The following is a 25,367-nucleotide window of genomic DNA, read 5'->3' as shown; positions in this document are numbered from 1 at the left end:
GGAAGGAAGCGGGAGGGCGGTTCGGGCCAGGCGCGGGGCGCAGGGAGGGGCCAAGCGCTCGGGTTTCGCTCCGATTCCGCCAACAGGGGTCCACGCAGCCTCAGCAGCCCGGGCGCCGAGAGGCGGCGCGGGGCTGTGGGCGGCGAGCCAGGCCACCCCTCCGCGTGCGTCCTCTCACCCGGAGGCGGAGAAGCGGACCTGCCGCGGCTTCGACGTCAACGACCGCGCCGCCCGCGATGGGAAGTGCCTTATAAAGTCGCCTTTCCGCCGGCGCCGTCGACTGTCGCTTCCCCGTCTCGGGAGTGACCGTGGAGGCTCAGGCGGACCTCCGATCGACTTCCGACGGACCCCTACCCCGGGCAGTCCCCAGACCGACCCCGGCTTCAGAAAGACCTCGGCCAGACCCCAGGCGACGCCAGGCACGACCCCGGCTGGGCCCGGACGCGCCCCCTGCAGGCGGGCGGTGGGGCGGAGGGCGCCCCGGAGGCGGGGGCATGCGTAGCCCGCGGTATGGCTTCCGCTGTGTTTGAGGGCACCTCGCTCGTGAACATGTTTGTACGCGGCTGCTGGGTGAACGGCATCCGTAGACTCATCGTCAGCAGGCGCGGCGACGAGGAGGAGTTCTTCGAGATCCGCACAGAGTGGTCGGACCGCAGCGTGCTCTACCTGCACCGCAGCTTCGCAGACCTGGGCCGCCTGTGGCAGCGCCTCCGGGACGCCTTCCCCGAGGACCAGCCGGAGCTAGCGCGCGTGCCGCTGCGCCAAGGTGCGGGGCTGGGAGCGCTCGGGATAGGGTCCTAGAGGGAGACGTGCTTGCGAAGTCTTTTAAAAGTGCATTAAAGGAGTAGGGGGAGGCAAGGGGAAATTTCTAAAGCCAAGATTGCGGCTTTCCCCTCCGTCCCCGGCACGGGACAGGGGACCCTTTGATCCTCTGTCCCTAGATGAAGCGTCTAGGACTCTGATAGTGAGAGAGCAGGGAGTCGGCCCAGGGTGCCTCGAGGCCTTTCCGGCACAGATCACCAGATGGGTGCCCTGACCGTCACCTAGGACGAGACACTGACCAGTAGCTATTGCGGCGGCCAGTGTAGGAGTGGCCCCAGGCCTTAGTCTCAGCCCCTGGCCCGGACTAGCGTCGCCTCCAACCCACTGTCGGGAGGGGCGGCTCGGATCCCTGTCCTGCCCAAAAGGAGGCTGTAGGGATTGGGGCAATGTATGGGAAGAGTTGAGGACAGTGTCCATTTGGGGTCACGTAGTCCACCTGGGGGCAGCCGCCCCTCAGAGCCCTCCCCTGGGAGGGGCCGCGCCTCTTGACTTCACTGACAGAGGAGCTTGAGGAAGAATTGCCACGCAGCCTTCTGTCACTGCTCGGGAGGGGCAGCCCCAGGGCAGTTGCAGAGGAAGGCTTGGGTTTCCACCCAGGGGTGGGTCCACATTCGGACTGGATTAACTGCGGCGGCCTCCTCCCTCTCCTTGTGACTGACTGGTCCTGGCTCCCAGGGACTTGAGTTGTCAGGGAACTGCTGCGGCTTCCCCTTTCCTACTGCCTGACTGACGCCCATCCCCTGGGCTGCCTTTTGGAGGCCAGACCCGGAGAAGTTTGAAAAAGGGGAGGAAGGGCCAGAAAGGCTACACTTGAGATGGGAAGGCTTTCAGAAGGCGTAGAAGGGGCCAAGGAAGTCTAGGGCTTCTGAGTAGCCCCACTACCCTTACCCTCACTGGGTGACTGCTGCAGCTGCGTGACACCCAGAGCCTTCCTTTCTTCAGTCCTCTAGGCAGACACCTGGTGGCACTTTGGGGGCATTTACTGAAGCCGAGGGTGGTGGGGTCTGCTAGAGGCCTTAGGATAACCTCTGCTTACCTCGGTGATGTCTCTCCACCCTGCAACCCAGAGTGTGAATTCCCATGACACATCAGCTGGCAGACACATCATTTTGGAAAGGTGCCCAAAGCCAGCAAGTTCAGAGGCCCTGAGTAAGACAGCTTGCCTTCCAGTGTTCTCTTTGCTCCCCAGACTCACATTTACAGCCATTCTGTAGATAGGGTAGCATTTTTTTTAAGCATGGCAGCAGTTTTCCTTGGGTTTGCTCTTTGGGTGTGTATGTTATTATGTTTTTTTTACTTTAACAAATGAATGCCAAAATCAGGAAAGCTCGGCTGAAGGAACAGGAGTTTATTCAATTACTTTCATCCTTTCTGGAACAAGGCAAACCATAAACAAATTGGAGTCCCTAAGAGCTTCCAGAGTGCCTGCCCTGGGTGTCACTGGGGTCAGGTGGCCCAGCTCAGCAGTGCCCCCGGGTGTGCTATTTGGCTCCTCCTCTGTAGCATGGCACCTATTGCTTACTTTGTATGTGTGTATTAAAATGCAGAATGGAGTGCCTAGTTATAGTAAGCCCTGTATTAATGCTAGTTCTTCCCCTAGTGTCAGCTGGTTCTGGTGAGACTTGTAGATGGTAGGTGGGGAGCAGGGTATGGCTTTGCCTGCCCTGGGACAGGGTAGTCACGCAGGGGTCCCCAAACTTTTTACACAGGGGGCCAGTTCACTGTCCCTCAGACCGTTGAGGGGCCACCACATACAGTGCTCCTCTCACTGACCACCAGTGAAAGAGGTGCCCCTTTCCGGAAGTGCGGCGGGAGCTGTATAAATGGTTTCAGGGGGCCACATGCGGCCCGCGGGCGTAGTTTGGGGATGCCTGGAAGCCTTACCTGGAACAGAAGGGAGTGAGTGCGAGGCACTTGGCCTGCCCTGCACATGCCCCTGGCTCTGTGGCTTCTCTTCTCATTTGAGTTGTGCTGGGTCATTTCTGAGATCCTGAGGTGTCGGCACACAGAGAGTACCTCCAAAGGCTGGACCACCTACAAGTGAAGAAAGGTTTAGGCAGAGGGTGATTACCAGGGAGAAAAGAAAACTCAGAAAGGATATGATAGATGCTTTCAATTATCTGAAAGGGGGTGGGGGATTCAAACAATATATTAGACATGGTGGTGGTAGTGGTGGTAGGGCCAGTGCGGGTGATGAGGACCAGAGTCTGGGCATAAAGGACTTTGTAACAGCTCCCAGTGGAACTGTTGGAAATTTAGGCTGGATTTTTGCAAGAGCTGGTTTAGCATGCCCTGGGGCCAAAGGAGGCAGCCGCAGTTCTCCAAGTGGTTCTTGATTCTCTTCTCGGAGGCAAGCTGGTCCCTCCCCAAGTACCAACTCAGTTCTGTTGTTCAGTCCCAAGGAAAACCATTTTCCTTTTTCAGGTCTTTCTAAGTGCAGGGGACGAATTTTCTAAGTGAAATACATCACAATAATGTGAAAGAAGAGTCAGTCTTGTTTCCATGTGCCAGGTATCATCCCAGGTCCTAGGGACACAGCAGTGAACAAAGCAGACCAAAAGAAAAGAAAACTCCTGCCCTCGTGATTCTTATATTCTGGTTGTGAAAAATCTAGTAATAAACAAGAAAAGATGTTAGCGATATATGTTCAGAAGAAAAATAGTGAGCAAGGAAAGGAGCTATCACTTGTGGGGGGCATAAAAGGTAGGGTGGTCCAGAAGGTCTCACGGAAATGACTTCTGAGTAGATAGATAGTTGAAGGGAGGTAGGGAGCTGCATTACTACCTAGGGAAGAAAGAGCATTCCAGGTGGAGACAAGAGCAAGTGCAAAGGATTGTAGGCCTGCAGGTGCCTGGTGACTTTGAGTAGTGAGGAGGCCATTGTGCCTGCAATGCAGTAGGGGACGATCAGGGAGGTAAGGAGTGGACAGGTCACATTCAGATTTGGGCTCTTATTCAGAGATAGAGAGCTTTGAGACTTGATCTGACAGGCAATCTGACTTGATTCCAGCAGCTGCGCTGAGAAAGACTCAGGAAAGAAGGGAGACCAGCAGGAGCTGCTGGGACATGGTGCCAAGTGCAGCAGCGCAGGTGTGAGGAGTGGCCAAGCACTGATATATCTGGAAGGGAGAGGCACAGTATTTATTGAGAGACCACATGAGTGTAAGCTTTGCCCACAGCAAAACTTTCAGCCTGAGAGGTGGAATTCCCATTCACTGAGATGAGAAGCCCACAGGAGGCCCTGGTGTAGGGCTCCAGCTTTGAGTGCAGTGTTTTGGCATTTTCTTCAAACAAGGGCCCTTTTGGAGAGCCTGTGTGGTGTGTGAATGCAGTATCTGAGCCCGCCTTTCTCACTGAAGATACTAATCTGCCTGTGCACTCGCAGACTGTTCCTAGATTTGAGATCCGGGGAGAGGAGTTAGTGTCTGGGGTATTATCCGGAGGGTGTGGACACAGATACAGCCACCAGCCTCCCGCAGCCCTGCAGCTCTAGGATGTGTGCTCAGCTCCCAGGCCCTGGGCTGGCCACTTATTCTCATATGGGTAGAGAGGGAAGATACTCTGTGCTACCACAGAACCACCTGGGAGAACGCTACCTGATGGAGGAGATGAACTCAGAGCGACTGAGTTTGCTTTTTAAGTGATTAATAAAGTACCAGAGGCCACACTGGTCCTGGGCAGATTAAGGGCATAAAGTCCATCTCTGCCCAGATGGGCCTGCCCCTTGCCAGTGACACAAACCCCACCCCATGCATAGCTTCACCTTTGGGTATCCTGCCTCTCCTAATGGGCAGTTTTCACTTCTCAGGGGATTTGGGGTATCCTTTCTGATTCACAGACCAATTCTGAATCTCTGCTGTGTGTAGCGCTTGTGGAGTAGGTGCTTTCCCAGGCCCCGGGGCAACATGGGCAGTGTGCTTTGCCATGCCAGTCCAGCGGTGTTTTAACTTTCTTTCCCAAATCCGCACCCTGCTGATGCCCAGACTTCATTCTGATGCCCTTGTCCCAGTGCTCCTGAAGTGCACGCCTTTCTCTGTAAGTGGCCACGTGGCTGAGTTTGGTTCATGATCCTGTGATCTCAGCCCATCAGATCTCACTGTGTGTGGGTCCCAGGTGACCTGAGTTAACCTCTCAGCTAGAGAAGGAGCTGGGCAGAAACATGCGGAGGTGGTTCGGGAGCTGATGCCCGGGTCACAGTACTTTCCACCAGATTTCAAGGGAGTAACTTGATTCTGTTCCTTGATCAGACTGCACCGTGAACGCACGGTAGCATCCTGCCTGCCCTTTCATGGTGGCCCCCAGGGACAAGGACCCCTTCTCTTTTAAAACAAGTCTAGGCCTCACATTTCTCTGCTGTCTTTTTTCATAAACACTTTTCCAGAAGGCAAAAGATACTTTGACATTGTGTACAGTCACGATAGGGGCAGATTCAGAGTTCCAGGGCAAGGTGATTGTGCCAGGCAAAGCTAATACAACTTTAGGCGTTTGATTAGTTTGCCACTTCTGGTTGAAGGTCAGCTTGGAGTTGTGTAACGCTCAGGGGATTTGGAAGACTGAGGAGAGGCTGGTAGTAAGTTATGAACCCAATATGCATTTTGCCCATGTGGCACTAATAACAGATCCCCCCCTAGGCCATGACCTACCCTAGGTGGGGTGTCCTATGGGAGCACCCAGGCTCTGGGCAGCAGAGATAGTAAATAGGAGAATATGTTATCAGCAGTTGGCATTGCCTGTCCACTGAAATCCATTTTTTTTGGTATTTTTGTTCATTTCTTTATTAGGTGACAGTCAGTATCCACTGGTCACTTTGGTTGTCACCACCAAAAAAGATGGTTTCCTTGTCCTGGTACCTGAGAAGACCCCCCAGGACCCCTTGATCAGAATCCTCTCCATGATGGAAGGGGCAGGGAGGAAGCAGAGGCAAAGTTCTGCTCCTCGTTCTCTTCTGGCCCGGCTGCGGCTGTGGCTTCCTTGACGTGATGCAGCAGAGGTTGTCACATTGGAGCTCACACCGACATGCTGAGATGTCACTCTCCAAGCAGACACCTCCAGTCCCTCTTACTTCTTACCCGACAGCCTAAATTGAGTCATGATGGTGGACATAACCATGTAGCGCTTTTGCTAACTTACACTGGCAAGTTTTACTTCATTTTCAGAACCAAACAGCTTAATCATTCTTTGTCAACTGGAAGCAATGAGCATGTAATTACATCCAGTGCCTTTAATCCCACCAGAAATCTGTCCTGTATCTCCAGTGAGAAAATGGAGGTTCCTGAGAGATTGGGGACACAGGTCATGGTGGGAGGGGTTTAGGCGAAGTGGCCAAGAGCACTGGCTTTGGAACCAGACAGGCGAGGATTCAGATTCTGGCTCTATCTTACCCAGTGACTTCAGGAAGTTACTTGGTTCCCAAAGCCCCAGATACATGGCTGATAAAATGGCAATAATGATACTTGCGTGTATGTGCGTGGAAGCTGTGATATCCCAGAGTACCCAGCACTATACTGGACACATGAGAACAGTTGGCTTTGGGTTCAGGGCCATGTGCCATGTGACTGGAGCTTCTGCCATTTGCATCTCTTTTTATAAACACTTCTCCAAAAGGTGAAAGCTATTTCTGCATGGTGGACAGTCATGATAAGGGAGGTCATGCAGATGGTGAGCATGGGCGCCAGAGCCTGGCCCACTGCTCCTGACAGCGCCCCCTCCAGGTGTAGCCCTTGGCTGGGCAAAAGTGCCCACATCATCTCAATGGGGGCCTGGTGGACCAGGCCTGTGGCTTTGGTGGGGCAGAGATTAGAATTTGGTGCTTGGTGTGGGACAGGCCCAGGGACTGTGCTCCAGGGGATAGTTTCACGAGGGGCAGCTTACTATGGACTACCAGGGCTGATGTGTGTATCACCAGAAGAAATAGAATTGCCAGGAGGGCAGAGTTCTCATGGTAGAACCTGCAGGAAGGCCATGGCTGCCCTTGGCTCCCATGAGTAGATCCCTCCCTGCAGTGTGTAAGGTCCTGCTGGTCTCAGCCCTCCTGACCTCTGCCCCAGCCACCCAGGCCTCCTAAGCGCCTCCACACACCAGATCCCATGCCCTGTTCTCCTTCTCTGAACCTTCATCTCCCCCTTCCTTCTGCCCTCCTAATCCGAGAGTATGGGTCCCTTGCTTGAGTCTTCCTAGCCTCCCAAACGACACCCCACTCACTGTGGCCAGTGCTTACCTCACATCTGTCCTCCTGGCTAGCACAAAAGCCCTGGGGAGGCCAGTGTCCTGCCCGGCCGTTGCCTCCCACATGCGGCGGGTTGCCTGGCGGGGAGCAGGAGGGCAGGCAGTACCTTGGGATGAGTGGATGATCAGGGCTTCCTGATGTGAGAGCCTAGAATGGGTTGATATTCCCTGAATACCTTTGATGACTGGCTAAGCGAATGGCTTCTTAAACATGTTGAGTAAGGAATTCTGCTTTTAGTGGGAGAATAATGAAGAGGCCTAGAGGAGGAGGAAGTCAGATGCTTTTTTCCTCTCATGACAAAGAGTCATTCATTCAAGGAAGCCCCTCACAGTTGTAGGAAGAAGCAGAGGAAGGAAGAATGTTCCTCTCATCCCCTTCTTGGGTCCTGAGAAACTAATTTTGTTTCTACCTCTTGTGTCTCCTCCCACTCCTGTCTCTGTCTGGTTTCTCATTCCTGGAAAGATGCAGAGAACTGAGCGTTGAGCGTCCAGCGGCATTCCCAACGCCTATAGTTGGCAGTTTGCATCACTGAGCAAGGGTAGTGGCCGGGGCAGGGGACCAGCAGGGCACCACCACCTGTGTGTAGCAGGTGGAAGCAAGGGGCAGACAGGTTTTCTGTCCTTTCATGAACACTGCATGACATCTCGCAGATGGGAGCACAGGAGACAGAGATCGCATAGGGTAGAGTGACCATGGGTCCCACGGAGTTAGGACTTCATTGGGGTGCTTAAGTGTGCAAGGAATACAACCACTCAATTATATTCTCAAGCTCATCATTTCTTAATTTACATTTCTTGAATGTTGGCTACCTGCTTAGAAAACAGGCACTTAGGAAGTAAGCCTAGAAAGTTTTCCTAGAAAATTTAAAATATTTTGTTTCCAAATTTGTATTACACTCAAGCTCTAAAGAATATGTATCTCTTATGCATGCAAGATGCCCCTGCACCCTCCTCTCGTCCACACGACCTGCATGTTGGACGCATTTGTGAAATGGAAAAGGAGCTCTGTAATTTATTATTTGACTTGATTTGCAAGTTCTCTTTACAGAAAGTAGTTTTTGGGCTCTACTGTGGGTCTCCTCTTCAGAGACTTATGTTCCTTGGTTTCACATTTTTAATCCTTCAGGGCTAAATTGGTATAAAATTTTGACAGTACAAATTGTGTAGAATGAAATCTTAAAAGTTGAGTTATATTTGTGATTATATTCTTAGCAGAAGTTAGAAAAATTTCCAGGGGCTGTGAAGTACAAAGAGTCAACTTCCTGATAGGAGAATCTAAATGTGTCTGGTAATGGATTATCCCTTCCTGTCCTCACTGTGGCCTGAGAGTGCTATCCTGGGGCATCCACAGAGTGCTAGCGCTCTCTGCTGGCCAGTCCTGGAACCACAGTCTCATAACCAAGAGGTGTTTTGGGTTTAGCTGTTCAACTGCAAACTTAGAACCATTTCCCTAGCTGTGGTGTTTACTATTGCAGTCGCAGAAGTTAAAACTAAGTCAAACAAGATCCCTATAAAATTCTCATTTTATCAATAATATTTGGAATATAAAACCCAAAGTTTTAGATAATCCTAAATTACAGTACTGTGTTTAAGAACATTTTTCAAAATAAGGTTTACAACTGTTAAAATTTATTATAAATAAATAGTTGATACTTGAAAAAGCTGTACCAGTCATTAAAAGCCAAAGCTCTTAGGTCACAAAGAAATAGTACAATAGATAGTCTAAAAAATACAACAGATAGGCTAGAAAGCATCCCATTCAAATGCCTGTAATTAGTTTGTCTGGGATAGCAGTACTTTGAGAACTTAGTTTCTGTCATGTGTCCCTGAAAAATAATGCAGAGTCCCAAATGTGTGTGCTGCTGTCAGCTCGGCCTCCAGTGCTGTGTCCTGTTAGAGTTAATAATAATTTGGGTATCGCTGCAGGACTTCAGGGTCTCCCCAGTTGTGATGCTGAGAAACCTGAAGCAAGGAACCCCAGGGAGCAGGGAACAATGAGAAATTTACAAATGAAGCTGTATTTTCTTTCTGAACTGTGGCCTGAGAGAACAGTTTAAGGTTTCTTTGTCTCTTTTCCTAACCCATCTACTGTACCCATCATTTGATGAGAAGCACTAGGGGCCCAGGAGAGGAGGGAAATGTTGATGTTAGAGTTCTAAGAGGGCCAGGCTATCAGAAGCCCTCACCTGGGGTCTGCTGTAGTGCAGCAGCCTGCGGTGAGCCAGCCCTGCCCTCTGTGCCCCCAGCGCAGGCGGCAGTGCAGGGCAGGTTGGCCTGGTCTCCTGCTGTTAGAAGGGTTTCTGTAAGTCAAGCTGAGTGCATCACTTCATGAGCCCGCCTTTGATCAGCTGGGGCCCTCCAGGGGGAGAAGCCATTGCTCCTTGTCATCACATGGCTGGGTTTCATTGGAGAAAGGAGGACAGCACCTTAAGAAAGCTGTTCCAAATGGCCAGTTTGACTGTCACCAGGAAGCCATGATGGAGGAGTAAAAGTGCCCTGACCCCAAAGCCCAGAGCTTAAAAAATAATCATCTGTCATTCGTGTTCTTGCTGGGAGGGGTTCCAGCAGCTTCCTTTCCCCATTTATGTTTCCTAAGCTTCCTGTTGTTTGGGAGCATGTCTCCATCCCAAGGAGTACTATTTGCTTCCATTAGACACAGAAAGGTGAAGGAAGTAATACGGTTTTGCACGCTTCCACAAATAAAGTCAAAGCAGGATGGCCGGTGACTGTGTACAATTACTGCCACTTGCCCTCCTTGGGCAGCTCTCTGGTGAGGCCAGTAACCTAGAGCCAGCTGGCTGGTGGGGTCTGGCCGAGTGTGATGCAGAGATGCGTGGGCTAGGTTGCCACCTCACAAGCAGGATGGGGCACGCACACGGGAGATAATGAGCTCTTAGGCTACTGTATTCAGTCAGCAAACAGCCTGCAAACGTTGCATCCTCTCATGTGTCAGGCCCTGTGCTGATTGCTGATCTTTGATCAAAGTGAGAGAGCTGAAGGTACCTCCTACCCTCAGCTGCATAAGGTGGGCTTGGGGGATCCCCAGGTGAAGGCACAGTACAATGCAGAGGATGAATTCTGCAGAGGTCAGGAGAGTTCGTGGAGAGCAGAGGCAGACAAAGTCTCCCATCCTCTGATGTGAGGACTGTCACAGAGCAAAGGGCATGTGCCTGCCTCTTTGGGGAGGGGGGAAATTTTCTCATACATGAGCCTGCAGGTAGGGGGAGGTCTCTCAGCAACAGGCAGTGCTGCCAGGAGGGTGAGGCTGTGTTTGGGTGGTGGGGTCTGTTCCTCTGGGGTTGGTGTGAGGGTGAGGAGGACTCACAGGGCACAGGACCAGTGAGTGGGTGGGGGCAGGTTGGGAAGGGTCTGTGCACTGAGTTAAAACACTGATACTATTTCCAGAAGCCTGACCAGTGCTTCTTGCCTATCTCTAGTTCAGTCTGGAAAATGGGTCACCAAGAAGATGAGGCTGCCAGATAAAACTGCAGTTAAGGTTGAATGTCAGATTAACAATGAATATGTTTTTAGAGGTCTTTCTATATTATTGCATTATTCATTGTTTATCTCTAATTCAAATTTGAACAAACATGCTGTGTCTTATTTGCTAAATCTGGCCACTGTAAAAGAGACCAATACAGAGCAGAATGTGCTTAGCTCATGAAATCTTACCCTTGGAGGTTATTGACCCAGCCATAGGTTGAACATTAATTAAATCAAAGATTTAACCAAAATTATGTTTTTAAATCAGAGATACAAGACTCAGAAACCTCTTGCCCTGTTTGGTTGGCTCAGTGGTAGAGCATTGCCCTGGTATGTGGATGTCCTGGGTTGAATTCCCAGTCAGAGCACAGGAGAAGCAGCCACCTGCTTCTCCACCTCTCCCCCACTCCTTCCCTCTCTCTTTCTCTCACTCTCTCTTTTACGTTCCCATAATCATGGCTGGATTAGTTGGAGTGCATCAGCCCCAGGCGCTGAGGATGGCTCTGTGGAACCTCTGTCTCAGGTGCTAAAATTAGCTTGGTTGCAAGCATGGCCCCAGATGAACAGAGCATCAGCCTCAGATGGGGGTTGCCAGGTGGATCTCAGTCAGGGTATATGCAGGAGTCTGTCTCTCTATCTCCCCTCCTCTCACTTGGAAAAGAAGAAAAAAAAAAGAATCAAAAGCTTCTTAAAGATTTAAGATTGTTAAATTATGCTCCTTTATGTCTTTTATGCTCTCACTGTACAAGAGACTAACTTTCCTACAAACGTACCTGTAGAACATAAGATACTACTACTGTGTCATAAACGGGACTGGTTGAAAGACCGGTAGTCTAATTGTAATAAGAGTTGAAGTATGGTCATAGTTTTGCTCATCTCAGGTTAGTGAAACACTTTGTGGGGATGATATACATAATTGTTCTCTCTTTTTATAAACAACTTTTCAGAGGGTTTTGCATTGGCCCTTTTCCCCTCTGTAGACTTCCCTATAGCAAGCAGAAGATCAAAGCCTTTTGGTGCAAAGCTTGTGTGTGTGAGTTTGAAATTCTTTTCCAAGGAATTCAGGGCCTAGAGAACAGGCATTCTGAGAATCTGACCCTGGTATTTTCTTCCTTCTCCTCCCTGCTTCCCCCCATGTGTAGGGTGGTATGGTATGTAGGGTTGGCCTACCTGGCAAAGAGGGGGAAGAGAGGCCTGGGCCCTTGCTCTGGTGATAGCTGGGGCTTTGTGCTGTGGTGTGCGCACAGGCTGTGTGGGTAGAGGCCCAGGCTTTCCCTGTGGGTGAGCCAGAACCCACCTTCCTGTCTCTGGGACTCCTGCTCCCTGGATAGCAGTGAGCTGGCCACCTGGGCCTGTGGGACTGAGCAGGGTGGGCTGGGTGGAGCAGGAAAACCTGTATCCAGTGTGGCCCATGCTGTAGGAAGTTGATAGACTGATGCCTGGCCTTGATTTGAGCTGACACTGTGGGGGATCCCCCTACCGTAGCCCAGGCTTCCTGAAACACCCTTGCCCTCTGTCGGGGGGGTGCTCCTGGTTTCTGGGCACTGTATTTTGTAGGCCTCTTAATTTCATTCATGTAGCTTATGGGATTAATTTTATCACTTAGGTAGATCTGGCCAATGAGTCACCTAAAAAATGAACACCCCTTTCTCCTGTAAAACAAAAGGAAACCAGAACTTCTAAAGGACTCAGGTTCAGTAACTGATCGCAGTTCTGGGATTTCAGCCTGTATGGTTTGGCCAGAGCTCACAGAGGCAGTCAGCCTAGGTCAGAGGGAGTGTGGCAGATAGGCAGGTTTCCTTGGGAATCTAGTTTTCCCCATCCCCCGGAAGCCCTTGGACAGAAAATGGGAAGATTTGTGTTCTCACTGCTCATGGGGAGACAGAAACATACCTGAATAAGCATGTAGTGAGCATGTTTTAGAAACAAGACGCTGCACTTTCTAACAACTACTGTGGACTGCTGGTAACTGTAACAGGATAGATGCTCAGATTCCTGAAAAGTGCTGTGAGTCATGCCACGTTGGTTTTCTCTGGGTAGAAATTTAATTTTTCTCCCCCTTCCAAACCCAGCATTTAAATGACTTGTCTGAATATGGGCTCTGTGTAGATGGGCCCTGTGGTCAGGTCAGCTGTGGCCAGCAGAGTGAACCCTTCCTTCCACTGTGGCAAGAGAGTGGGTGTGTCCTGCCCAACCTCCACAGGGAGTGGGCGTGTCCAGCACAACTTCCACAGGGAGTGGGTGTGTCCTGGCTGCAGCTGAGTGATCCCCAGCTAAGCTCTGACACAGTCCAGGGTGCTGATGGAGTTGGCCCAGACTACCCTGCCCAGGGGGTTCTGGATGGTCTGTCTGTGGCTTGTAGGCGCCTCCCTGGCCTATTCATTGGCTGTTCCCAGCCTGCGCAACTTCTTCCTGTGCATGGCAGTCACTCTAGCACACATGGATCTTTGAAACTTAACATGAGGTTTAGACCAAGGCTCCCAGGGTAGGGCTGTACCTACATGTATCCGGCTGAGTAGATGTACCCAGACACCTTTCATACATGATGACATTGGGGGTGGCACCTTCATCATGGGATATCTGTCCTTACTAAATTCAGTAGCACATTAACTAGACTGTTTTTCTGACTTCAGGCATGTCTGTCCATTGTAGGACTGGTGGCCATAAAGGATGCCCACGATATAGAGACCAGGCTCAATGAGGTGGAGAAGTTGCTGAAGATGGTCATCAGCATGCCATGTAAAGTGAGTGTGGTCGGGTCTGGGCTGGGTGGAAGGTGGGCGTGTCTATAACTGACCTGTTTGCTCCCTTGGCCACTTGCCCCTCCTTGGCAGCAGTGGGTCTTAAGGAGGTGGGGGACATAACCAGGGGAAAGAAAAACCTCTGTGAGCTCCAGTGGCTGTTTTTTTCTCCCAGGAATTGGAAGTGAGGGGCCAAAGAGGTGTTGAGGAGGAAGGATGCAGCCCCCCCTCTACCGTGGTGTTTTTTGCTTTCCTGACTCCGTGCAGACTCTGACTGGCCTTGCTGGAGGGGGGTTGAGAAGAAGGCATGTGGGAGCCCAAGGGAGTGTTAGCATCAGCATGGGCAGGTGATCCTGAAATGAAGTCTGTAAGTTTTGTGTGCAGCAGTGATCAAGGACCTGGACTTGACTTGACTGGGGTGGTGAACACACAATAAATACAAAAGAAAGAACCTGGACTTGAGTCAGGCAGACCACCTAGCTCCTGTGAGCTTTCATTTCCACCTCTGTGGATGGGGAGAGTCAGCTGCTTGTAGTTTATCTTAAAGCGAAGGGAGACATGGTGAGAGGCCAGCATATGCCAGGCACTCACAAAAACTGGCATTATTTCCATTACCCCATCCTGCCTATTCTTGGGGCTATAAATAAACGAGAAGTTCTGTGACGGCAGCCTGGAAAGTGTGGTCAGTCCTGTGGGCTATCTGAATGCCTCATGGACTGAATGTTTCAGATGGGGCCACCTTGCAGAGGATTAATTTTTAGTAATTGACCTATTCCTTCCTAGTATTCTAGGTCAGAAGTTGTGCTCACCTTCTTTGAAAGATCTCCCCTGGATCAGGTGTTGAAAAATGACAATATACATAAAATTCAACCCAGCTTTCAAAGTCCGATAAAAATATCAGGTAAGAGCTACAAGGAAGGGTGGAGGAAGTGCCGCGTGGTTTTCTAGATGCCTTTTCCATGCGTGGCCTGTGTGGTTAGACACGCTGTTCACCCTTGAGCTCCAGAAAGACAGCCCAACAGAAGGCTGACAGTAGTGGGTCAGGGGCTGTTACCAGATTTCTATGAAATAGTGTGTTTTCTGACCTGCAGTTTACTCTTCCTACTTCCTGATGGAGTTATTTGGCCTGTAAATAGGAACTTACTTAAGAAATAGTGTAATGATGTATACATGAATGAGGCATTTTTGAAGCAAACTTCTGGAATCAGTAGTCTAGCCTGCTAAAGTAAGATAGTTCACATAGCATGGCATTGAATTTGTTTTTAGTCTTAGGGCAGCAATGGCCAAACGTGGAACACACAATGTAGGTATTGTTAGCATTGTTAAATTAACTAAAAAAATTAACTAAACTGGTGAATTGTCAAACTGAGTGGATCAGCTTGCCAGCTGCCCTCTGGGTGTCAGGTAGAAAGGAAGAAGAAGCCTGCACTTCACCCTTTTTGGTAGCTTTCTAAGAGCTGGTTGCACATGTCATTAGAACACTATTGTTTTTGCAGTACTGTTTTGGGGAAGGCTGCCGGGAGCGTTCTGTAGGGAAAAGAGCTCTGTCCTGGACGGGGAGGCATCTCAGGTCCTGGACTTCCTCATGTAACAGATGCTCAACTTGTTTTGCCTAAGAGGTAGCATGTGAGTGAAGTGTTGCAGGGAGGTGTGGGAGAAAGGGAGGGAAGGCAGACATGGTAGGAGGAGATGCGGCTCGGCTACACGTGAGAGTCCACAGGACATCCCCATGGTTCGGAGGAAGGAGAGAAGATGGGGTTCTGTGCTCAGCACTCTATTGCTGCATGGAGGTGGAAGGACGGGGAGGATGGAGGAGCAGGACTCAGAGGGAAGTTGACCATGAAAGAGGCAGTAAATGAGAGGGGAGAGGAGCCCAGAGCTGGCTCCTGAGAAGAAATTGGTGGTCATGATGGTGGGGAGACAGGAGGACAAATTGGGATGATGTCATTGGTAGAGACGTGTCCTTACTGAGTTCTGTGCCACAGCAGGGATGAGAGTCCTAATTGTGTGCTGGATGAGGTGGGAGGGGAAGGCATGTTCTGGGAACCCGGAATGGAAAAGTACTTCTAGATATGACTGTGTGTGATCAGGATGGGTATTAAGCCTGGATTGTCTGTCTGCTACTTTGGATATTTTCCCTTGGTAGCTTCCTGTGTCTTTTTAGAAAGAAGAGCAGGGAGGTTCAGGAGTGCTCCTTGCTGGCACCTAGTATCCAGAACCTTCTTTATAGTGGAGTAAAAATGGCTATTGTTTATCCTAGTGGATGTCTGTGGACTCTAGTCTTACAGGCTCAGAGAACGCTCTGGGAGCCTAGTTGTCAGTCACATCGGATTCTGCATGCTGTCACCTGGAGCGGGGACATGCTTCTGTCCTTCAGTACACAGCAGGAGAATCCCAGCACTGGTGTCTCTGTTTTGCTTTATTTCTTCTTCTTCTTCTTCTTCTTTTTTTTTTTTTTTACAGAGACAGAGAGAGAGTCAGAGAGAGGGATACACAGGGACAGACAGACAGGAATGGAGAGATGAGAAGCATCAATCATTAGTTTTCGTTGCGAATTGCGACACCTTAGTTGTTTATTGATTGCTTTCTCAAATGTGCCTTGACCGTGGGCCTTCAGCAGACCGAGTAACCCGTCACTTGAGCCAGCGACCTTGGGTCCAAGCTGGTGAGCTTTTGCTCAAACCAGATGAACCCGCGCTCAAGCTGGCACCTCGAACCTGGGTCCTTGGCATCCCAGTCCGACACTCTATCCACTGTGCCACCACCTGGTCAGGTGCTTTATTTCTTCTTGTTTTAAGCAAATGGGAGAGCAAAGAGCAGCACAGTCCTTTCAGGGCCACATTGGTGGCCAGAGCTGGCTTCAGGCAGGCCCCAGACTGTGAGAAGGACAGAATCAGCTGTGTGGAGTTGCCTGTGCTTCCCCGCCCTCTGTCTTAGTGTCCTGTCTTATCAGTGGCTTGGATGAAAGCATGGCCATGTTTACCCTAAATATCTGAGAGTACTGAGATGGAGTTTAAGAGGGACAGCTGTAGAGTCCCCTCTGAGGTTTTAAATATGCTCTTCGTGTCTGTTTGCGAAGATTGTACAGTACATGACCCTCAGCGAGGCCTTGCGTGCATGACTAGGAACGCAGTGTCCAGGTCTGGGAAGGCAGGGGTGTTGACCTCCTTGTGCCAGCCTAGAGCCCAGGTCATCTGGGGCAGTGTGTTCTGCCCTGGGGACATCGCAGTGGCAGAAGTAGCTATGGCCAATTTTGGTTCTGCACAGAACACTTTGTAATAAATAGGGCAGCCTAACCATGGAGTGTGTAAAACATCTATTGCAAGTTGGTCCTCCAAAGCCTCAAGTAGGGGGCCGTCCAAGGAATCCCTGCACAAGGTGACAGGCTGGGGGAGCACCTCTCAATCCCTTCCCGAGTTAAGAGTCTCTGACTACAAGGGATTTCCTCCTCTGCCTCTACCCTAATCGACTGGGCACCAAGTCTGGGGATTCTCCCTTTGAAGCTTCCCAACTTTCCCTTCTTTGCCTCTGGACTAGTTGGGTTAGGGTTAGTGTGTAGGTGTACAAGCATGAGGGGGTGTTCCCACAGTTGTAATATGTACTCTCATTATTCATTGTGTGAGGAAATAAATATATGAAGACCACAAACTATAGTAAAATCAAAAATACTTTTCAGTGAGACTTGTCTTTACAGTAGCACTGACATCCCCTTGAAGAACTGGTGCCTACATGGGCGAGCCATGCCATTCAGTCTTGGTCCCATATTTTGGGGGTTGTTGGATTTGGGGATCGCCAGACCCTGGGCCTCAGACCTGGAGAGCACTGGTATCCCCTGAGAACATCAGCCTCACACTTTCCCTAGTACAGTGGTTCTCAAAGTGTGCACCAGGGTGCACTGGTGCGCCCTAGAAGATTTCCAGGTGTGCCCTATGGTATTCCAAAGAAATATGTGCCTGTTGGGGATCAAAAAACCAAAAGGGTTTTTGGAGTTTAGATTTTTGGGGGACAGAGGTGTGGGGAATTGGCTGTAAGCTGGCAGTCTGCCCAACCCCCCACCTCACTTGCCTGATTATGTTGCAAAAGGCTGTTAAGCTGTGGTGCTGGATTGTTTACACTACCCCCATGTTCCTAGGAAAGACTGGAGGCAAGTTTCTTCTATCCTTTGTTTGGTGTCAAGTAAAGATGATATGTATGGTGGGGGTTTTCTGCACTCAACATAATTAAGAGTAAAAGAGAGGAATTCTTCAATGTATTGACAAGGAAATGAGAGTTTGCCTTTCAGATATATGCCCAAACATTGAAGAAATCGCTAGGACACATCAGGCTCATGTTTCTCATAAACATAAGAATGAAAAAACTTAACACATTCGCACCAGGACCTCTTGAATTTACTAAAAAAGCATAACTCAAAAAATGTAACATAAAAATGTTTGTTAATGTCAGGATAAATTTGTATTTGTTTCTTTTAATTACCATAAAAGCACACTTGGACTTTATATTTTTTTCTTTAATATTTGACTTACTTATTATAACGTATTTTTCAGAAATTTGTATATAGTGTGCCTACAATTATTTGTAGGATTTTAAATGCGCCCCAACTTCAAAAAGTTTGAGAACCACTGCCCTAGTGTATATCCTGGGTACTGACATGGTCATCCCAGCGTTCTGGTTTCCTGGGCTCATTAATTTTCTCAAAACATTAGGCTCACAATAAAACCCAAGTCCCCTAGTCATTCAGAGTCTTCCTGACTCTAGCTTTTTGATCTTGTCACCATAGAACCCTCTGCTGCAGACCCTCAACCTCTTTCCGGCTGGGCTTTGCTTGTGCTGTGGCTGCCTGTCCACATCCATTCCTGTCCTGAGAAATTCCATCCATTTGTGAAAACTCCCTGGCTTGCTGCAACTCACCCAATCCCTCCTCCTCCTTTCCCCACTGATTTCTTAATGTCTTCTCATGCAGTTGACATGGCATTTAGAAAGGAGGTGCCAGGGGGATAGGCACTGGCCTACCTGTCAGAGGCTGCTCCTCACACTGGTGACTTAATGGCATCTGGCCTCTGCACGCCCAGCCTCCAATCTGATGTCATCTGGTGCAATGGCCAGGTGCTTGTGGTATGAGAACCAAGCTGCATCCTGGGCCCTCAGCAGGGGTGGTTCAGAAATATTGTGGACTCTGGTGATACTTTGGGTCAATACAAACCTAAACATTCTTCATCCCATGTTAATCTAAATGCTTATAAACTCTAAGAAGAAAAAAAAGGAATATATGAAAATATATGAATTGAACTGAAGAACTGATGGCATATGGGGCTTATAAAAACATGGCTGCAGTTTTAAAAAGGAGAAAAATCACTACCAGGCGCACACCACAATGGTAATTGTTGTAGCAAAGGTCCATTGGTAGATGCTAACTAAGGTCAGTGGGTGAAAGTTTCCGGAGAAATAGGATTGCAGAGTCTCAATGCATCTCTACAAAAGATTTTTCTTAACTACCAACAGAATGATAGTGACCCTACTTTGGAGAAACTTGCTTACCCAGGTGGTCCAGACCAACATCAAGGAGTAAGGCCAGTTGACATCACACGACCTCTGATGTGGTGCACCAGGATTCCCGCCCAGCCCAATCGAGGGGACAGTCAGTGAGATACCTCACCGACCCTCTTCCAAAGTGTCACTGTCATGAGAGATGAAACAGACTGAGGAACTGTCGGAGGTCATAGGAGACTAAGACACAATAACTTAATTGCAACAAAGGGTCCTGGAACCAAACCAGCTGGGTTTGGAACCCCTCCTGAAAGGGACATTAGTAAAACAGCTGGTGAAACTCAAGCGAGGGAGATGTTTAGTTATAGTATTGTGCAGTGTTCACTTGCTGTGTTTGATGGTTGTACCACAGTGCCTAAAATGTTAACCTTGGGAGAAGCTGGGGAGGGATATGTGAGAACTCTATACTGTTTTTACAACATTTTTGTAATTCTAAAATTAGCTCAGAATGTTAAGATAAATAATAAATGGCAAAGCAGGACTCTAATTAATGTGGAAATTCTGAATGCAAAAATGTAGCTTGAAAGTGAACTACTTCCTCCATTAAAATTAATAAAAAAAAGTCCTTCTATATACTATAATCAAAAAAAATGAACAACTTCATGGGATCAATCATGTATGTCATTAAAGTAATTAAATTGGCCAGTGATTTTTTTTTTTTTTTTGCTATGGGTACTTCTAAGAAATTCACATTTTAAGTATGTATGTTTGAAGATAGGCTCAAATACTATAATTTTTCTATAATCATCACACTGCTTTTGGTTCTTTATATTTGCATTATACAACAGACCTGAAGATATCAGCAACAATTGTAGTAATAAGTACTATTTCTTAAGCTCCGGGAACTTATTAGGTTCTTTACAAATACCATCTCATTTAATACCACCTGTGCCCTTTGGGATGGATGCTGTTGTTCCCATTTTATAGATTAATAAACTGAGCAAGAGGTAACCTGCTCCCCAGGCATTTAAGTAGCAGAACTGGCATTTCATCAACGGCCCAGATGGTCGTGCTGGCATTAAACCGCATTTCTGTGCACAGAGGGTTAGCATAGGCAATTAAGGAATAATTTGCTATACATCTGTTTTGGGCTTGGTTAAGATTCCATTTTCTAGAGCCCAAATTCCACATTTAAGAGAGATTAGGAAGTTCCTGTACAAGGCATGTCATCATAACGTTCAGAAATGTTTTGAGGCACAGATGTTCGTTGTCACGTGTAAGGTTCTCCCCTTAAAATCCCCCTGGCAAGGGAGTGGGAGGAGGGTGTGGGGGCTGTCTGCCGGCTATGCGGACATCACTGAGGTTTCCTGTGCTTCCTTAGACAGATTTGAGTCAGACTGAATGAAAGCAGTTAAAGAAAGTGGGTTTCTTTTTCATTAGCATTTCCATACGTTTAAAATTGAGAGGTGAGGGAATCTTCGTCTTTCTTGTTAAGATTTAGTCATTTTCAGAGTCACTTGGGCTTTGGTAAACACCCTGTCGGTGCGTACCTTCTTGCACGCAGGTACGCAGGTACGTAGTTGACCCAGGAAGTTCCAATCACCGACATCCGTTGGTCTCCGGTGCTTCTTCTCATGATTTGCAGGCTGTGCTAATTCTCATGCAGGGAAGGTGGGTGGGCTCTTGTGGGGTCTGACGCAGAAGGCAGGCAGGGAAGAGTGTTGTGCTGATGTTGCTCGGAGCGTGACTAACTGAGCTGGTGTTGCAGATAACCGATGCAGCATGCTGTCACTTCTCCAGAAAGCCAGGTGGAAATTTTAGCAACTAATTACTTGGCAAAGCTGATCAATGAATAGTCATTTTAATACTGTGGGGCTGAAGAGGAAATCTTCTATTCTTCATTTTTTGTGTTTTTGTATAGTTTCTCTAATTCTCTTCACATGGAGGGAAATTTAAAGAGATGAGAACCAAATAAATACTGAGAAAGAAAAATAAATATGGAGTTACAATTTCACTTATAAAAAAGCAAATCCATACATGGGAATACAATAATCTAAATTAATGGTCAGATGTAAGGAAGAAAAATAAAACTGTCTCCCGGCCAACCGTAGCCTTATGAATGAATGAGAATCGGTGCCGGTGCCATGCGGGAGAGAGGGAGGGTGCTTTTGAGCCCTGTGTTACTGTGTGTTAGGCCCTTAGTGAGAACATGATAATCCTTTGCATAATACTCTGAATTTGATACTGCACTAGAATTTTCTAATTGAGGGTACTGAGCCCCAAGGTCACAGAACTCCTTGTTGGGCTGAGCTGCAGCGTCCGTGCTCCCAGACTTTGCTGAAACCCCATTCCCACCCTTCCAGCGCTGGTCAGCCACCAGACCACAGGCTCAGAAGCTAACACCGTACAGCCAACGTGGACATGAAGACATTTTCTTTGTTGGCCTTTTTTTTTTTTTTAATCAGAGTTTGTGCTTGTTGGTAAAAAAATCAACCTGTATACAGAATTAGATAAAGTAAAAAGTGAAGGTGCCCATTTGGTTTAAAATGCACACCAATCACATTCGAGCCTCATGGCAGCCCGGGGCAGCAACAGTGTTCTGCCCTCAGACTCAGGTAAGAGCTAATTAGGAACCTGTGCAGAGCCGGCAAGGGCCCAGGTTCCTGGACTCAGACCCAGACTCAGAGATGTGAGCTCAGTGCCCTTTCTTCTCCAGCTTTAAAGGCACAGGGAAGGGTGTGTGTGTGTAGGGGGGAGGCTCAGACAACCAGAGGCTCTTCCTGGCAGAGAGAGGCACCTCTCAGCTTGCAGAGGGTCGGCAGGGGTGGCTCCTGTGAAGGTTGGCGTCAGCCCCTGAAATCTGTGTGCCAGAACTCCAGAACAGGCTCCAGGATGTGGCCCTGAGTACAGAGAGTTCTCTTGAAGGGGAGGGGAGGGGCAGGATACAGGGGCAGGGGCGGTAGGCGGAGGGGAAGTCTGGATATTGGCGTAAACCCCAAACTTCAAAACCTGATCCCTCCTCAATGTTGACCTTCCCACTTTCATTTTCAGAAATCATGAGGTCCAATGGATTTTGTTTAGCCAATACAGAAACTATCGTTATTGACCACAGTATACCCAATGGAACAGAGCAGCACCCAGGCATGGACCCAGCAGAGCATTTGTAAGTATGATGCTTTGAAGGGGGTGTTTCAGAAGGGATCCTGGAATCAGCCAGTGTGTGTGTGTGTGTGTGTGGGGGGGGGGGGGTTCACTGTCCTGAGAAGCATGGACATGGATGACTCAGCCTTAATAGATGGCCACCGGCCCAGGACACCTGGCTGGCAGGGAGAGAAAGCAAAGGAAAACCTCTGTGACCCCAGGAAAGCTTAACAAAGACAAAACTGCCTCCAAGCAGCTGGGGCAGCAGTTACAAGGGCTTCCCCTCTGGCTGGCCAGGTGTATCTCGAGGTGCCTAATGTAGGGCAGCGAGGCTGAGCTAATGGGTGGCTGCTGCCTGCCTCTTGAGAGCAGTCTGTTTTCACACTGCATGGACTGTTGGGCAGGTGTTGTGTGGTGACTCCAAGGTCAGGAGGTCCTGGAGAGATGGCATTTGGGTAGCTGGAGGCTTCACCTCCTGGCCACAACCGTCCTCAGTGGCACGCCAGGGGGACTGTTTGGCCCTGAGGCTATGAATTCAGTGCTCTCGGACCTGCTTGTTAGGATTTGTGCCATGGAGTCAAGCGGGCTGCCCCTGCCTGTCCCTGGAGAGGGCAAGTACCAGTGCCCAGGACCCCACTGCACTCATGGAATGGGTGGGTGTGCCTGATGGGGTGTGAGCTGGGCCTCTGTCTGGTTGGCTGGAGGCATTGCCAGGCTCCCAGGAGGTTCACCACTGAGGCAGCCCTTACTCTGTCTTCGTAGATTAGGAGCAGAGGCATTGGCCAGGCCTGCTGAGGACCGAGGTGACTCACTTTCCTAAGCACCTCAGCTTCCGCTTCTCCTCAATCCTCAGGGTCCTCTGATCTGAGGGCAGGAGATGCAGAGTTTCTTGGTGGGGCTGCACCTTGGTCATCACTGGGCATTCGCCCCGACGCTGGTTTGAGGGAGGACAGGTCGCACCCTCTAAGAAAGCCAGGAGGTAGCCTTGCATCCCCGAGATGCTGCCCAGCAGGCTGCTCGCATTTTCCTGTCAGGTACATCTCTTAGGTCACAAAGGAACTTCCACACACTGCTCCCTGTGCAGTTAAAGGAAAACCCTGTTCTGTAGCCTGTCCCTTCCTTTATCAGCTTAGACCTCGAGGAAGATGCCTCTCTCGGAGCCTATGTTTGAAACCAGGGGGGTTCTGCACTGCCTGCCCTTGATGCAAAGGGGGGGCATGTCTCCGTGTTCAGCCAGAGTAGCCAAGTCAGACGCTCATCACGGTGTCGCTTGGTCAGTTCGTGTCCCTCCTGGTCTCTCCAAAACTTTCCAGGTGTAGTTGAGTTCATACAAGTATCTACTAGTTAGTGCGGCCTTCAAGCCGCAGGAAGCATCTCTTGGCACAATGAGCAGCAGTGGGGAGCCCCTCCCCACACTGGGGCGAGGGCGACTGGCAGGAGCTGCCACCACCCCTGCGGCCTTGGCTCGGGTGGCTTTTAACTGGCATAGAGGAAGATGGGACAGCACAGGCGGTGTCTGGTCTTCCTTCCCGGAAGAATGTGCTTCCTGTGCTTCTTTCTCTGTGACTCCCATCTTTCAAGTTTAGAATCTGTTTCTTTCTGGCTTCGGAGGCCCTGCCTGGGTTAGACAGGCAGCCAAAATGGTTTCAGTCAAAGGCTGTGCTCTGCGGGAACCCTCCCTCCACAGCTTCCCCCTCCCCCAGCGCCTCCCGGGGGGCCTCCTGCCTCCCAGAGTGCTTGCTTCCTCGCGTGTGCCCCTGAACCAAGGGCATCGTTACTGGTAGGTTGTGAGCCTGTGGCCACAGTTTTTCTCACTCAGGTTTGCTGTAGTCCACAGGGCCCGACCTATGGTAAGCTTCTGTTCCCCAAGACAGGCCCCGCCTTCCCTGCTCACCTCTGTGTCCCCAGAATTTGACACAGAACAGCCCTTCACCCTGTGAGTGAGTGAGTGAGTGAGTGAGTGAGTGAGTGAGTGAGTGAGTGAATGAAGGCCTCAATGGATTGATGACTACAGAGAGCAGTCTCTAAGTCAGTAAAAGCCAGAGCTGTGACTGTCTTTAGAAATGTGTCCATTTCACCTGATTTGTAATCTGGTTCTTCTCACCTTGCTCGATGGCCTGTGCACTGGGAAGAGCACTGTGCACAGCCCTCCATTCTGTTTGACGTCAATCCCTAAGTGCCCCCCTGCCAGTGACCTTCTGTCCTTTCTCCGTTCCAGCGAAGGCAGGTCAGTGAGCCTGTCCCAGTCCTCACCTCTGTCCTTCCTATTTCAGGTTTGAGAACGGCAGTGAGTTTACCTCAGAGCTGGAGGATGGCGATGACCCAGCATCTTATGACACCAACCTGTCCTATTACCACCTGGTCCCCTTTGAGACGGACATTTTGGACTGAACCTCAGTGGGGCCCCCTCCTCCCCAGCCCTCAGCTGCTGGTTCTGCTGCTATCCACTGCATCCATGCCATCCAGGTCTCAGCAGCGCCTGCATTGACAGAACAGGGCTCTGCTGCCGGGCCCCACTTAGCAGCCTGCACCCATGAAGCCGAGGCCTGGTGTTTTGCCAGTGGAACAGTGGGGTTTCCGGGGTCAGGGCTGACCCCGAGGTCACCAACAACCAGGAGTCAGGTCCCGGAGTGCACAAAGCCTGCTGCTGCAGAAGGGTTTCCTCTACGCTACATGCTACCATCCTGTCCCTCATTTCTGGGACGAATTCCCCACGATGTGTGGAGGAGCTACAAGTGCCTGCAGGACCTCGCAGTGCAAGGGACCACCCAGGGCCTTGCTAGGCTCCTCCTTTCCTGCAACTGCTTCCTCAAGAGGAGCCTTCCTCCTGGTGCAGCGGCCTCTCCCTCCCTGCCATCCCCGATGTGACAAGCGCACAAAATAATCCATGTGAGGTTTTGTTGAGTGGCCAAGGTCTGGATGTCACAGGCAGCATATGTTAAGTAATCAGCGTTTTTCTGGGAACCAGAATGTGTGGCTTTTATTTCTGTCTTTCATCTTTTATCTGGAAACTGTGGGCTGGCTTTATGTCAGCCAAAGGGAAGGTGAATTGTGAAAGGGGACAGGGAAAGAATAATCATTGGCTGTAGGAAGCTTATATGACTGGGACTGAGTTATTGATTCTCCTCAAGAGGAAAAGGGCTCCTGCCTGGCCAGCCAGCATCTCTTCATGGTGGCCGTGTGGTAACTGCCCTAGACACCTGAGGTTCGCTCTCCTGCAGGTCACTGGTGCTCGGTGCTGTCACTGCCACATTAACATGGAAGGATGGGAAGGAGAGGAAGCTGTCACCTGTCTCCCTCGGCCCAGGGAGGGCTAGGTTCTGCGCCCGTATCTCCCCCATCCGCTCAGTGTCCACCAAGGACCAACATTTGCTAATGTAAATAGTAGTAAATTATTGAGAATCCTAATTCTTTTATACAGTCTGGTTTTTAAATCTATTTTAATTAAATAAAATATATTACTCTCCTTTTA

At 49.7% G+C, this 25,367-nt stretch overlaps 1 protein-coding gene across 1 annotated transcript; it reads left to right on the top strand.

Moving 5' to 3' along the window:
* On the top strand, positions 1 to 25,367 carry PXDC1 (PX domain containing 1). The gene is made up of 5 exons (XM_066376920.1): positions 1 to 766; positions 13,182 to 13,273; positions 14,054 to 14,171; positions 21,806 to 21,917; positions 24,169 to 25,367. Exons 1-5 carry the CDS (start codon positions 511 to 513, stop codon positions 24,284 to 24,286), a joined length of 696 nt encoding a protein of 231 aa, XP_066233017.1. The 5' UTR covers positions 1 to 510; the 3' UTR covers positions 24,287 to 25,367.

Source organism: Saccopteryx leptura, chromosome 3 (assembly GCF_036850995.1).
Source record: "Saccopteryx leptura isolate mSacLep1 chromosome 3, mSacLep1_pri_phased_curated, whole genome shotgun sequence".
Lineage (NCBI taxonomy): Eukaryota > Metazoa > Chordata > Mammalia > Chiroptera > Emballonuridae > Saccopteryx > Saccopteryx leptura.
This window is presented reverse-complemented; position numbering and strand designations above follow the sequence as displayed.